The 15692-nt window shown below is 41.9% G+C and overlaps 1 protein-coding gene across 1 annotated transcript in view; it reads left to right on the top strand.

Moving 5' to 3' along the window:
* The first annotated feature begins 3881 nt into the window (after positions 1-3881).
* NOSTRIN (nitric oxide synthase trafficking) overlaps positions 3882-15692 on the top strand; it is a 69648-nt gene continuing 57837 nt past the window's right edge. Inside the window, exons 1-2 of the mRNA XM_082658769.1 lie at positions 3882-4014; positions 12992-13077. Coding sequence (XP_082514895.1) covers positions 3988-4014; positions 12992-13077 — 113 coding nt within the window. The 5' untranslated portion in view covers positions 3882-3987. The remainder of the gene's footprint in view (positions 4015-12991; positions 13078-15692) is intronic.

Below are 15692 nucleotides of genomic sequence, written 5' to 3'. Positions count from 1 at the left end.
AAGGCCTGCTGTCACCATTTCACTTATTAGTTCTAACTTTTTAAAAGATTAAAGTTAGCATAATTGTCATCCTTTTAAAAAAGTGTTATTTGTCTTGTTTGTTTTCTAAAGCAATACATGTTTGTTTCAAACGTTAAAATTATATAGAAATGTATGACCTAGAAAGGAGGAGTCCTCCACAGTCCCATCCTTCAGAGATATACTATTGTCTGCCTGGTGTATATCTGCCTGGATATTTTTTCTTATATAGGTACCAAACTACACTCATACTCATTCTTTTGCAGCCTGTTTCTAAGTATATACAACTAAATATTTTATATTCTATCCTCATTGTTTGGATCTGTTTTTTCCCAACATCCAGGTTGAGTGGCAGTGCAGCATAGTTATGAAACACGGAAGCACTGGAATTAGATGAATCCCAGTTCTCTCACTCCTAACTATGTGACCTTAGGTAAGTCACTTAACCATCTTGTGCCTCAGTTTTCCTATGTGTATTATAAGGATCTATACGGATCTATCTCAAATGATTGCTATGATGATTTTAAAAGTTAATATTTGCAAAGCACTTAGAATATCTTTACAAATATTACATATTGGCACATGGTAAGTCCTCTAAACTTGAGCCCATATTACCATAAGTTATTTAAGCAGGTCCCTACTGATGGATGTTTGCGCCATTTCCAATTCTTTGCATGCTTTGGCTACTAAAGAAACTTCAAGGCAAGTTTTGAACTGCCCTTAACCTCTGTTACAGTTGGGGTCCTTCTTACTAACTTACTGGCGCCAACATCCGCTTACAGACACTCAGCAGATGTGTCCTCTTTGGCGGAACGTCCTCTTTGGCGGAAGCACACAAAGGGGTGGGTGGGTGAGATGTGGCAAAGTGTCTTCCAGATCAGTCCGCTGCAGGTTTTCTTTCTGCAGACAGGCCATGCCAGCAGGCAAATGCTGAGCACACGCAGGGACAGAAAGCAGGAAGACGAGGATCCGAATTATCGGACGGTAGGTCAAGCTGGAGGCCTGGACTGGAAAGAAGCCAGAGAATGAGTGCAAGCTGGGAACATATGGCCAGAGACAAACCTGAAGTGAGAGAACTCAAAAGGATGCCTTGGGCACCAGCCTTTTGAACGAAGTATAGTATACGTTCTTTGAGATGCTTCACTATATATAGTTCTCATCAACCTGTAGATACAAACGAGGTGATGTTAATATCAATTCCAGAACTATAAGCTCTTCCCCCTTTTGCGCACACAGGAACTCACTTTCCTCCTCCCAGTCTCCCTGGGCCATTTCTGGGAGTCAGAGATTGGGGATTCTCATATGCTCAAGGACAAACCTCCTTGCCAAGGTGCCTCACCAGCCACAGCCTCAGGTGCTGCAGTCACCTTGGAGAACCTGCTCTGCTACTTCGTCCCCACCCCTACCCTCCACAGCGGGGGAGGTGTGCATGGCAGAGTATGTGTAAGGTGGGATGCGGGGTCAGAGGGGAGAATGACCCTATCTCCAAATCTGTGTCTAGAGTCTGCCGTGAACTTAACTCCCCTCATTTCTCTCCCTGACCTCAGTCTGCTGAAGTTCCAGACAAGTCGCCTGAGGCTGAATTGAAGAAAGGGAAAGGCTGACATACTTCAGCCGTCCCCCTCCGGTGTCCTATCTGCTTTATCTCTCGAGTCACTGAAGAACAAATATTAACTGACGACTGCAGTGGGTTGAATGTAAAAGAAATCCCAATTCTCTGCCCCTTTCTGTGTGTGTGCCCTTTGCAATGAGACACTCAGCTCCTCCCGTTAAGGACTGGAATCTCCCACAGCCCCTTGAATTTGGGCTGGCCTGCGACTGGCTCTGGTCAGCTGAATGAGGCCGAGGTGATGGTGTGTCGGTTCCACGCCTGCACCTCGAGAGGCCTGAGCACTTCCATTCACTCTCTTGGTTCCTCAACACGCCCTAGAACAGCCTGGCTTAGATTTCAGGCTGAGGAAGGCTCGCCTCAGCTCGCAGCCAGCCACCCGACCAGCAGACCCCAGAAGAGCCGCCCTGCCAAGATCAAGAGACATTTGTAGATGACCTGCTTTCGCAAGAGTAGGGCCAGGGAGACCCAACGAATCACCCAACTAAACCACACACTTGCGAACTAAATAGAGTCATGTGAAGCCACTGGGTTTTCTGTTTATTACACAGCATTACTGTGACAAGAGGTGACTGATACAGCCCTCTTTCTAACCTCCAAAATCAAGGTTTTGTTGCAGATTCCAACACCCTACTGAGAAGCTCAACAAATAGCCAAACTCTGATTCTCAGTATGAATTCAGCCAGGACACCCTGCTGCCTGTACAACGGTCTGTGGAAGGAATACTGTAGTAAGATGGAGATGCTTTAATTTCTCCAGGAGGACAAAGGGAAAGCTAGTTAGCCTGCTGGGAGAGACACACATGAGGAGTATGGGCGTGAGCATGTCCTACCAACCTCCCAGAGGGCCACAGAGACCACGGTAAGCTTGGTGTCATGGCATTTCTTGTGGGGTTGGCAAGGGAGGCCAGTCTCCCCATTCTGAACTGAGTTGGGCCTGATATGAGACCAAGCGCAGCAGGAATTGGGGGAAGACACGGAGCTGCCCCAGGCCCTGGATCCAAGGCACCAGCCAAGTCTATCTACCATCTCTGAAGGCAAGGAAGCCCTCCAGTGGGACATATCTGGAGTGACATATTACTAACCTCACTTTACAATCTGTCCATAGCTACGGCTCCACGTGGTAACCTACAGTGATAACGTTCCTTTGCAGAAGCTCAGGGGAGAACCTTGTTAAGTGTGTGAATGGTGATCCCCAACTAAGGACCCCTCCCTCAGATTACAGGGCAAGTCCTCCTCCCTCATTGTCTCTCCCTCTTCCTGTGTTATTTCCAGGGACTGTGAATGGAACCTGCACATCAAGGGCAAATGGGTGGAGTCTGAGTCACCTGGGCAGCTCTGGAGTGTTCCCCTGGGCTGTGTGGATGGAGCTCCTTCTGGGCTGGGGAACTGTCTGCCGGCAGAGCAAAGCTGCCCACAGACCAGCTCTCACAAGGCAACCGGCCATTGGCTGGAAATCTCAGGATTGACCCCTGGGCCACAGGTGCAGAGAAAGCAATAAAAAATAAGTTGCTGATGGCTGATTTCCGGTTCTGTTTATCCTTTTGAGTGATTTTTAAACATGAGGTTGACATAGAAAAATCCTCCTTGACTTGATAGCTTAGCTTCTTGGTCCTCTTGGGACAGGAGTGAGGGTTCTGTTGTGTTAGGCCCCTCGAGGGAGTTAATGTATGCCTGCTCCCTGATAGCCTTTTCTGGACATTTTCCACTATAGTCGTGGTTATATAGGGGTGGTCTTAGTTGTTTGGTACCCTGGCCCTGGGGTGATTTGGGGCAGGGGGACTATTGGCTTGGTGTGTGAGAGGTAGATAAGGGAAGTGATTGGGGGTCTGAGCTCTGGAGGGTTGGATCGCATATCAAAGCCATGCTTATAAGCTAGTTGTCTACTATCTCTAGGAATTAGCTAACCCTGGAAGGAGCAGTCCCTCCTCCCCAACCCAAAAGACCACAGTGTGTCACAACAACTGAAAATACAGAAAATAAAAACAAGATGCATATGGCAAGCTGAGAGAATCCCTCTACTCTCAGCCCTGAGTGACTGAGTTACCAGGAATGCTTTATAACCTCTGGGATTTCTTTCAAGGCCAGGCAGTTCAGGACACAGTATTCTGACCCCCTAAGTATTTACAGGAGTCATTCTCACCATCTCACTCCAGCTCTCTTGACCCGGAGCCATTCTTTGCTTTTTCAGAAAACAAACAGGATTAAAGTCCAGGGCTGGGACTTCCTCCTTGGGGTGTTTGACAAGGACTGACGTACTCTAGGCCCTTTGAATCCCGGAAGCCCAGGACACACCCAACCTTTGGTGCAGCATCCTGTAAGCCGGAGCATAGCTAAAAGGACTGAAGCAAACATCTCACCATGAGGGACCCATTGACAGATTGTTCGGTGAGTAGCTCAGTGTGGTTTGCCTGTGTGTGAGAGGGCGGCTGAAGAGTAGATTTATGTATTAATGGATTTGAACTTAAGAAATTTGGGACACTCAGAAGCCAAACATGTTTAGATATTGGCACTGGTACAAAGGTCTGTGGTTTTTCTTTGGTTCAATTTAAAACAGAGCTCTTTCTAGCAAATGACAGGGCAGGTAATTGTCATCTTTTATTCTCACATGCTTGAAAAAACTTTGAGTGTATGTAGCATTATATTTGCATGCAGATGGTGGCTGTTTGGGAAACATTCTTCAAATGTATGCCAGTGGTGCCAATATCGTGCATACTGTAGACACACAAATGTGCAGAATATCTGCAGCTAGTTCGGGGCTCTGGGAATGAAGTCAGGATGCAAGGGTTTTACGTATTTTCCCATATCATTTAGAGCCCAGAACTGCAAGGGCCGAGGGAGGAAGTACAGGCTCCGCGCTCTGTCCGTCCTGCGGTGGTCCTCGGACACGTTTACCAGCGTGTTTGTTTCAATCCTGGGAGCGTACCAAAAATAGAAGGGTGGTCAAGTTGTGAGGTCGTTAGCCGCAAGAGCAGAGATGTAATTTAGGAAATGAGGAGCAATTAAAATGGAGGGGGGAGGAAATAAAGTAATCAAAGATTGTCAGTGTGTTATCCCAAGAAATGGTGCCAAAAAACTAAAACTGGTGACATCAGAAGCAAGGGGTTGCATTCATCCTTCAAGTATTTTATTAAAAACAAACAAACAAAAAAAAATGTGGAGAAGCAGATAAACAGGGGCTGCCATAAACCCATAAAGAAAAAGATCAACAGAGAATTATTGGTTTCGTTTGTGTTTATTCAGTGGATGTGGAAAGCACAGGCTTAGCAAAGATGAAACTGTATCCACCATCCCGCAGAATGAGTTTGGGAATCAGACGAGCTAAATGAGATAAAGTCATGGTGGCTAGTGATATTAATAATGACAGCGTAGTAGCAGGCTCTGCCTACTTTTACTTTTTAAAAACACAATAGTCTCAGAGGCAAAAAATATACAAATCAATTTTCACTGCAAAGTAAAGGAGCTGTTACAGTGGGGGATTCCTGGACTGAATGTCAATATTATGACATAGTCTGAGTGTGTTTCGTGTTTGGTAATTGCAATCATTGTTGCTTTTGTTGTGGTCATCCATTTACAATCCTTGGTGTCAGTTTATTTATGTCTTGTCTTGTAAAAAAAAAAAAAAAGTCTGCCTGCCGCAACTAAGACCTGGTGCAACCTAAATAAATAAATATTTTTAAAAATGGTAAAAAAAAAAACGACACACAATAGTCACATGTGTCTAAGGTAAAAAGAAATTCCAACAATATGGTTGTATACAGATTTTAAGGGCAAAACCTCCTCCATTTGATTTCCTCCACCCCAATCTTATCTCTATTGGTAAGCTAACAGATAACTTTTCAAAAAGTCTTTTCTCATTTATGTATTTGTTTATTTTTCACTCCTTGCATGTGCTCCCTTACCAAAATGTTGACTCCTCTCCTTTCTCCTGATAGGTTAGCGATAATGTTTTTGTATAGGGTGGGTGAGTGGGACGGGGATGGGATAAGTGGAAGCAAAACCTTGGCACCAACGGTCACCAAAGAAGAAATCAAGACCAAGGGAAGAGTGAGATAGTGGAGAGGAAAACTGAAGCCAGGATAAGTTAAAACAAAAACAGAAACTAAAAACCAAAAGCCTAATATCCCTTTCTAAGGCTGACTTCAGACCTGGACCTAGGAGAAATACTTCCTTTGAGCAGCTCCCAAGACAACCCATCACCATATCTCTACGTCAGCTTAATGCTCCCTCCCTGACATGTGGAGCCCTTTTCCCTGTGCTTAACTATTGCCCCAAGGACTCCTGTCCTTGTCCCCAAACTTGAAAGTCATCTTTCTGGGCCCACTGCCACCAAACGTAGTCGAGAGTGGGAGGATATTCCTTCAGCCAGGGTTTCTGAATCCTCTGAAGTCACAGAATCTTTATTTATTTGCAATTGTTTCATCTTCAGCAAGTGTTCAAGTTGATTTCCTGGTGCAGTCCTAGTTTGCGCTTGGGCAACAAGGCTGTGTGAAGATGAGGCTGCAATTTGGCAACAGAATAAAACAAGGGAGTGGACTGCAAAAGAATGCTTCATGAAACAGGTAGTTTCATGAAGAAACCAAAAAGAACGCAAAGCTTTAACTTTCTGCAAAATATTCCATTTCATGAGTCCCTAGGGTTACACGGAACACAACTAATTCATCAAGCCTTAGCTTAGCTACAGTTCTTAACTTGGTCTACCCCAGCGGATCCACATATGGAAACAGTGGTTTGTGTGACCTTCGATGGGAAAAGCATGACCTATTTATTTGTGTTAGTTTCTAACTGCAATTTAGAATTTCCTCCAATTTTGGATATAAGCAGCAAGCCCTAGTACAACTGCAGCGTCTGTGACTTTGTAACTAATAAAAATCACTTATATTTTTATATAACATTACATTTGTTTACAGATATCTAGAAATACTATTTACTCACACTCAGTGTGACTTAGAAATTTGGGTAAATCTTAAGACTCATTATTTAGTATGTTAATTAAAAAGCATATAAAATATGATTTAAAATTATATTTTATAAAACACATATCAATGTAATTAGTTTCCTTTATAATCCTGTTATTTTGTTTTATGCATTTGAAAATATTTTTCTGAGTAAAATACGTCTCACCAGACTCCAGAAAAAATTTAAAAACCTCTTCTTTTATGTCATGCTCCAATGAGTAAGATAAGCTGATAGCTGGGCCATTCTACCTCAAAGAGCTGGGTTAGTGTCTATGCACAAATTATCAGTAACCAGGGTAGCACACAAGATTGCTTGAATGCTGTGTAGGACTTTTAACTAATCTCGAGAAAGTCAGAACTTATTTGAAGGAGATTTTTTAAAGTTCTCTTTTTGAAAAAGACAAGAATTGGCTCTGGGCCCTGATGCCTTAATGCCTGTGAGCTTAGCTTCTAATCCTCAAAATATGCCAAGGGAAATCATTTACAAATCCATGTGCAAGGAAACAGGATCAGATCATCTCCAAATGAAATAATCTAATCATTAAAAAAAAAAATAGCACCTTCCTAAGAAACAATGCCATAGAAATCAAGGGCAAATAATTAACTATAAGCAAGGTTTTCCTTTTACTCACTCCTTCAGTATCCAGGTAGGGAGCTGTCAAAGCAGGCTTCCCTGGGTCCACATAGTCAGCCTCTTCTCTTAACTTCATCAGCTGTCGAAACAGTACTGTGGGGCTGCTCCTTCAGCCTGGTTCAGACGCCAACCCGAGCATCCCATTTCAGTGGCTCAGCCTGGGTCCAAAGATATTAACTGGCACTAATATAAAAGATGCTGGGGCAATGGTCCATGGCTCCTGAGGGGTTCTGGGACACTGCAGAGATAAGGAGGCAGCTTGGGTCTGGCTTGGATGTCGGCCCACAGCATCCCCAGTGTACATCTGTGAGATGTGTGATGTACCATTTCACATTTTGTGGGCCTCTGTTTCCTCATCTGTAAAGTAAGAGGGGGAGAGGATGAAGTAGACTATGTTCTTTAATGTATCTCACAATCTATGACAGCCTGCCATGGAGATTCTAAATATTACCTAGGTGCCTAATAAATACAATTTCTTAGTTTACAAAAGCAGTACTTAGAAATAGTACACCACATGAAATCAGTAGCACAGGGCCTGGCATGTGAAAGGCATCCAACAAAAGCTTATTTGATTAACATTAAGTAGAATATCATGGTTTGTTTAACACTATGAGGGTCATCATTACTCCCTGCCCACCAAAAAAAAAAAAAGCAAACTTTTCATACTTGCACCTAGAATGAAAATGGATTTTTCTAGAGTAATTGAATTTAACCTTCTTAATCATTCAGATCATGGAAAGTCAGAAAGAGCAGCTAGGCCAAGGTTGAGAAAGTGAATTTTTTGTTGTTCACAAGACCTCTGTCTAATCATTTCATGTGCCAATTGCCTAGGTTACTAAGTTTTTTCGTAACGATAATATTTATCTGACAGAATTTGCTTATAAGTGCTGGGCAGAAGCATTTTCTTAATGGCAGAATGGGACATCTCTGTGTACATTAGTTATCTACCTGAAGGGATTTTTAGATTCTCAGAAAGATCCCACATATTTCTCCACCAGCCTGCAATCCCTTTATCAGGGAACAAAAAAACATGTCGTTTTTTCCTAGTACTTAATGACGTTATGGAAAAGTAGCATGTTAATATAAATTCAAATGGAGATGTAAGATCAACAGTAGGTTCTTTCCTGGAATGAATATTTGGTAGGGGGTGGGGTATTCAAAAGTTCAGTAGGTGGGAAAAAAAACAGGAAAAATTCATCTTCCACGACTCTGAGTAGAGCAAAGCCTTCTGTGCTGGTTGATGACATTGGCGAGCGATCTGCCCTGCTCATAATACTGAAAGGTAATACCACTCTGAGTACACTTAGTGTGATTATACTGATTAGCTCTTTATAAATATACTTATTTCTAATAGATTCTCTAGTTGATTTGCTCACTTAACATTTCTAATCACAGTTCTGTCTCTAACTAATGAGGTTATCTTTTGCTGTTACGGCCTTAACTATAAAATAAGAGGATTGGACTTTAGTGGTTTCCAAACTGTGCTCCATGGAATCCCTTCAGAGCCCCTGTGCTGGGTGAGAGTGGGGTGGGGAAGAAAGATGGGAGAGGAGAAGGAGAGCCAAAGCCAACGTCAAGAGACTTCATCCCCTCAAAGCAGATAAGTTCTAAGATTTTCTGATTACACACACACACACACACACACACACACACACACACACACACACACGCACTGGATGAGATGGTCTCTGGGGTCTGCTTTGATGTTTATGCAAGTCTGCTTTTGCAAGACAGATTTTGTCTTCAAGTCTGAGTAGATGGCACAAGATGAAAGGTACAGAATCATTGCATCAAAAAAGGGGTTATGCTGAAATAATGGAACCATTCTTAGTCACTCTTTTATTTATGGATATCACCTTTACCTCAGTCTGGATCAGGGTTTGTCATGGAGTGTCCAGTACATTATATGTAGAGTCAACGATAAAGATTCTCCCCATTGCTGTAATAAGCAGAACGTCCCACTCTTATCTGATCATTGAGTTAACAACAACATAATGTATCGAAGAACTTCCTGACTTGTGTGTACCTGGGCACACAAGGGCCCAGGGGTCTGGGGGATGAGTTACAGGGGGGGTGTAGCTGGGGGGCTGAGCTCATGGGCCAGTTGCCTCTACCTTGAACAAATTTGTCCATTTACCACATTGTTTCAGTACAAATATCATTTTCCATGTATATCATGATGTGAAAAAATTAGGAAATTAGAAAGCACTAGCCTATTAAATGACAGGAAAATCCTTCCAAAATCCAAAACTGGGAGCCCCAGGGGCAACTGATGCCATAAGATGTGCTTCTTGCTTAAAAAAGATTCTTGCTTAAAAAAGTTGAATCTGAATACCTTAGGGAAAGACAGGTGGTCTCCATACTGCCACAGCTCACCCACTCTCCTCTAAAAGCAACCGAGTTTTGAATCATTGGTTTATAAACTTTCCAGGCTTTCTGGCTTCCTAGAACTAGTCCTGTGGAGATAGTATTTTAAGAATGTGTCTTGGAGAGTTTTGATGGCTTGATAAGTTCGGGAAATGCAGTAGCCCCTGCAGCCCCAGGACAGGGAAAAATTCTCAACTAGTTCTGCTCATTTCCACTTTGGTTAGGAGCAAGTTTTCCCCTACCTTCCTCATCCTCATACATGGTATCTGAGGCACCCTATTCTTTCCCCAGGACTATTGGATGCAAATCGCCTCTTCTGGTGATGGTGGGCTGATGGGGGTCCGCGTCCTAAGACAGCTCATCTCAGAGTCCCTTCCCTCCCCTCCTAGTTTTCCTGATGGGAGTTTCTTCTCTCTGCTGCTCGGAAGGCATCCTTCCATCCAACTCTCTGCTTTATCTTCTCCCAGCCCCAGCCTTAAGTGTTTGAGAACAGAAAAATTCACTTTGCAAGCATGTATCCAAATCTTTCTCTCCTGCACGTGGCCCCCTGATGTTTTTGTTTGGTCTTTGTTTCTGTTTTGGTGTAAGCTGGAGAGAGAAACAGGTAAGACACTATTTTAAAAGATAGCTTAATAGTGTGTAATACTGTGAGATATTTCTAAGTAAATAAGAATGCTACAGGACCTATAAAGAAAACCATAAAATTTTATTGAACATGAAATAAGATTTGAACAAATGAAAAGACTTACTATGCCCGTGAGTGGGAAGTCTAAATACCATAAAAAAGTTAATTTCCTCAAATTGAGATATATAGATGTAATGCGATCCACTTAGGATCTCAACAGGGATTTTTTAAATTGTAATTAGATAAATGTTGATACAGAAGAACAAATGTGCAAAAATAGTCAAAGAAATTATTAAAAGGAAAAATTGTTATTTAAAAAGAGCAGAAGCAAAGTGTCAATATCTCTGTAACTTTGGTAGTGAGAATATAATGTGTATCATAATTATTGTTTGTATCATTCTTATTTATAAAACATAAAAATGTTTCATAATTTAAAATAAAAAGTTAAAAGACTGTGTATGAGTTAGAACTATGTTTACCTGCATATTTAGAAAACCCAAAATAAAAGTGGCTTTTAAAAAAGCCTACTGTTATATTTCTCTCATACATAAACTAAGTCCAAAAGTAGAGAGTTGGGGGCTTCTGTGGTGGCCCCCAGGGCATCAGGGACCCAGGCTCCTTCTCGCTTTCTGATCTAAGATCTTAGCATGTGGCATCCATCCTCAAGATCACCTTACGGCATCAGCTGTCATTTTAAGTCCAGGTTTCAGGAGAAAGGAGGAAGGAATTTTCACTAAAACCCAACACAAAACTTTCACCCATACCTCTTTGGGAAGCATTTAGTCACATGGCTACTACAGCTACGGGTGAGAGGGGCTGAGAAATGACTTTATTCCAAGGGCATGTGCCTGCCCAACATGTCTCTATTTTCTTCTCATGATACCTACGTGTGTTTTATTGGATGTTATTTGGTGTTATGGGAAGAAAATGAAAGCCTTAAGGGACAATTTAGTGAAAGTGTTTAGGTAACAAAGGAATAAACAAAAAAGCTAAACAATTTAAAAATGCTTACCAAACTCTTCCATTGTACTTGTAAGGGGAGGAAGGAGGCCTGAAAGTATCACATCATTCATAGATGACAACTTATGTTTGTGGAAATAAAAATGAGAAAGCTTGGTTGCCCAATAGTGATTTTACTCTCATGGCTTAGAGGAGAATCATTTCTTCATGACGGAGGCTGCACTTGGATTGCACTACAGGTATGTTTTGCTTGCTTGGCAAAGAGTTGAAAATTTTGTGAATTGTTTACTGCAAAATTTTAAAAGTTATGTTTCAGATACCAATCCTCATTTCAGCTTTTTTGCACAAAAAAACCTGGTCCATGATCCAGAGTTGTTGTGGCAGCTGTCTCTCCAGTTCACTGTCCCTGCCCTGCGCCTCCCTCATCCAGGTGCCTATAGGCACCGAATTTTTGCAAACCTTGCTTTAGGAGTTAACAATGTCCTTCTAAAGAGCTTTGCCCTCTCACAGTTGTTTTTGTGTCCCAGCCAGTTTCAGTGAAGCTGTTTGCTCCTATTGTGTGTCTACCAAATCCTGTCATGGCTTTCTGTGTTAAATTCAGGGGAAAGTTAAACTACTGCATAAAGAGGAAAAGATTTGGTATCTATAGGATTATGTTTCTATGTCCTAGGTATTGGTTGGTTCCACCCCTGAAGGTAGGGACCTGGCTTAGGTCATTTCTTTAGGTCTTTCTACCTCTGTGCCCTATGTCCTCTTTGCTACTCTGCTAGCTGCTTACTCCAGGTGCTATAGCTGAACGGTTGCCTCAGCTCTGAGGATTCATATAATGGGAACATGCCTGCCCTATAGTAGGTGCTCAGGAAGTGTGAGTTTCCCTCCCTTTCCCCTTCTCAACAAGTGACCAGCACCATGCCCGAGACATTGGAGGGCTGGAAGAGGCTGGCTCATTGTATGAACAAAGAGCCACCACACGGCACTCAGTCTACGCAGAAGTTGCGTCCTCTTGTGTACAATCTTATTTTGAAAGATGTGATGGGCTATCGCATCTCCCAGATGGAGACGTTGAGACAGTGTGTTTGAGACTTGATCACCTCACTCATCCACTCTGTGTCAGGGGAGCAGCAGAATCAATTTTCACTTGCCCTCTCCACCTGGGCACTTAAAATCTATTGTCATCAATGTCTAGCCTTACCAATACAATTTTCGGAATAACATTGTGGAGTTCGAAGTCACATGACAAAATCTTTTGACTGATTTTTGTGTCTACAGGCTAAATTCATATATAGATAAATTTATAAGGTTTGGTTCAACCAAAATGTTCAACTCATTATTATAACATTCTTATTACTAGAGTTAAATGAGACATAGAGGGGCCTAGGAGAAATTTTATTACCAAATTATTCACTTACATTTTCTATCTCAGCCAAGAAGTACTCACTTTAATGGTTCAGGGTTTGTCATGAGGTCCAGGGATAGTATTTTGGAATTTGTGGGGAATATGCAGGGAATATTTCAGAATGTACTTTTAGCCTTCCTGGGAATAATAGGGGTGACAGGAATCCAAATGTACCCCACTGTTGAACTGTTTGCATTTGGCCTAGGAAGAGACAGGTAGACCAGCTTTATTTTTAAAAAGTTCTCCAGGATCTTTCACATCCACGCAGAAGAGACTTCATCTTTATTTTAAGAACTCACCCAAAAGGTGTGCATTCTGTAGCTGCGTGATCATTTACAATGACAGTCATCATTACAGCACTGTTCTGAATTTATAGGAGTTCCGTCTTTGGAAGTGCTCATAAACCTTCTGTGCATCTTTTTCAGTATAATAAAGTATACAAGAACCTAAAGGAGTTTTCTCAAAATGGAGAAGATTTCTGCAAGCAGATCACATCCATTCTTCAGCAAAGGTACAAAATGCATGTTTGCACGAAGCAGTTCTTCCTCTTTAGTTGCAGCAAGCGATATAAGTGGAGGAGTGATTACAGCTGTCCTACTTTCCAGAACACAGCATTATATTTTGGTACTTGAGAAATTGCTTTGAAGAGTGATTCTCTGTTATTGCACATTTATCATTGGGGCACCATAAGAATCAGGAAACAGGGCTTCCCTGGTGGCGCAGTGGTTGGGAGTCCGCCTGCCGATGCAGGGGACACGGGTTCGTGCCCCGGTCCGGGAAGATCCCACATGCCGCAGAGCGGCTGGGCCCGTGAGCCATGGCGTCCAGAGCCTGTGCTCCGCAACGGGAGAGGCCACAAGTGTGAGAGGCCCACGTACCGCAAAAAAAAAGAAAAAAGAAAAAAAAAGAATCAGGAAACAACAGGACGTAATTCTGCTTGGGAAGGCTCAGCCAGGTCCCTTCTGATCACTGCCCTCTCCTGGGGCCCACCATTGTACCGATGTGTACTCTACCATTAGTGCACTCCTCACACAGATGGCAATTATTCGTTTACATTTCTGTCTCCCTAGCGAGGGTAGTGGCTGTGTCTTACTCATCTTTGTACACTGAACTCTTAGAGTCTGGCCTTTTGACTTCTTCAGTGTCTGTTGAATGAATGCATGGATGAATGAAAAGTCACCTTTTCCAGTATCATCTTCTCTCTCTTTTTTTGTTATTTGCTTTTTCTTTAACATCATTATTGGAGTATAATTGCTTTACAATGGTGTGTTAGTTTCTGCCTTATAACAAAGCGAATCAGCTATAGATATACATATATCCCCAACACTATCATCTTCTCCTAATACTAGATACGATCACGTGTAAAGCTGTTCACTGTGGTGAAATGAACACACTGAACTCAGTTAAGAAAGTTACAAAAACTCCTGCTTAAAATTAGAGTCCACGAGGACTGAATGGGGCCATCAAGGGTGCTTAGGCCATTTCCCTATGTCCAGACAGCTCTGTAATAAACAACTCCAAAGAGACCTGCAAAAAAAGATTGTTTATTCTTTCAAGGGAACCCATTTCAAATTTAAAATATTGCATGTGTACCATAAGGACAAAGATGCCTGAGTTGATTGCATCCTGTATCAGTAGGTCAAGAGCAAGGGAGAACATTAGCTTTATCAGGACTGATGAATGAGGCCAAGGAAAGATACAGGAGAGTTCAAATGTGCTTTTTTTTAAAAAAAATTATATTTATTTAACGAATGCTTGTAAAGAATTTGGATTACCTTTTGTTTTAATATTTATTTATTTATTTATCTGCGCCGGGGCTTAGTTGCAGGCATGCGGGATCTTCATTGCCCGGTGTGGGATCTTCGTTGCGTCGTGCAGGATCTTTAGTTGTGGCATGTGAGATCTAGTTCCCTGACCAGGGATCGAACCCAGGCCCCCTGCATTGGGAGCGTGGAGTCTTAACTGCTAGACCACCAGGGAAGTCCCCAAATGTGCTTTTTTATTCGCGGTACACGGGCCTTCCACTGCTGTGGCCAATTGTGGCCCGCGTACCGGAAAAAAAAAAAATGCATTCAGTAAATCCTTGTAGATTGAATGAATAAATAAATGAAAGATAGTTAAGGGTTTATTTTCTTATTATTACATCTACATTATTAGAACAGGGTCTTTACTATTGTTGTATATTAACAATTCCAGACACCTTGCTTAAGAATCCATTGGAATGTGGTTCTTCTAACACTTCTGTATTAGCTTGTGGCTACAAGGGACTGCATCCCAATTAAGCTTCGAGACCAGATAATGGTTTATTTCCAATCTCAGCTGCCTTCTTGCATTTGTTCTAATTGGTGGTGATAGAAAAGTGTTGGTATTGAAACACCATTTTGCCTGGAAATTCTGCAATTCATGGTATTGCTTAGCTTCTTTTATCCAATTAGTTTCTCCAGTTTCTTTTTTTATAGTAGTAACTCAGATTTAGCCAGAAACACACAGCAGCTCCTAAGATGCCTAATGTCAAAGTCATCAGGTTCATTTCAACACAATCACAGATCAGATTCAAAAAGACAAAGGCACATTTCCAGAAACGATTTAAGTGTTTGGTTCCCTGCACCCTCACAGCTAAGGTTTAAACAGACTTTGATGGGGAAAGTCAATTTTTTCTCTCTAAGGAAACTTAAGGTCAGGTTTTCAAATGGCAAGTACCACAACTCTGGACATAAATTTTTTTTTTAATTAAAAAATAGAAGAAAAGAAAAGAAAAAAACAAAGAAGGAAATTTAGTTGGTCATTATTCCATCTACAATTCATTGCAGATGCTGTCAATGAAAGATAAATGATTAAAATGAAATCTTTGTTAAATTCTTACCTTTTCTAGTCTACCCATAGCCTGAGTGATCTTAATTCCCATAACTTAAGCTCTTTTTTTTGCATATTGATGACTCCCATATATACATTACTAGGCAGTATGTCTTATCTATACTTCAAACCATATATCCAACAGTCTATTGGACACTTCCAGCTGGACGTTCCATGAAACCACAAAGGCAGCCTATCCAAAACAGAGTTGATCGGCTTTTCCCAAAAGCTGGTACTCCTTCTGGATTTTTAACCATGATTACTGGTACCTCT

This window comes from Grampus griseus, assembly GCF_964374135.1.
Source record: "Grampus griseus genome assembly, chromosome: 7".
Lineage (NCBI taxonomy): Eukaryota > Metazoa > Chordata > Mammalia > Artiodactyla > Delphinidae > Grampus > Grampus griseus.
Note: the sequence above shows the minus strand (reverse complement) of the source record. Positions and strands in the feature narration are given on the sequence as shown.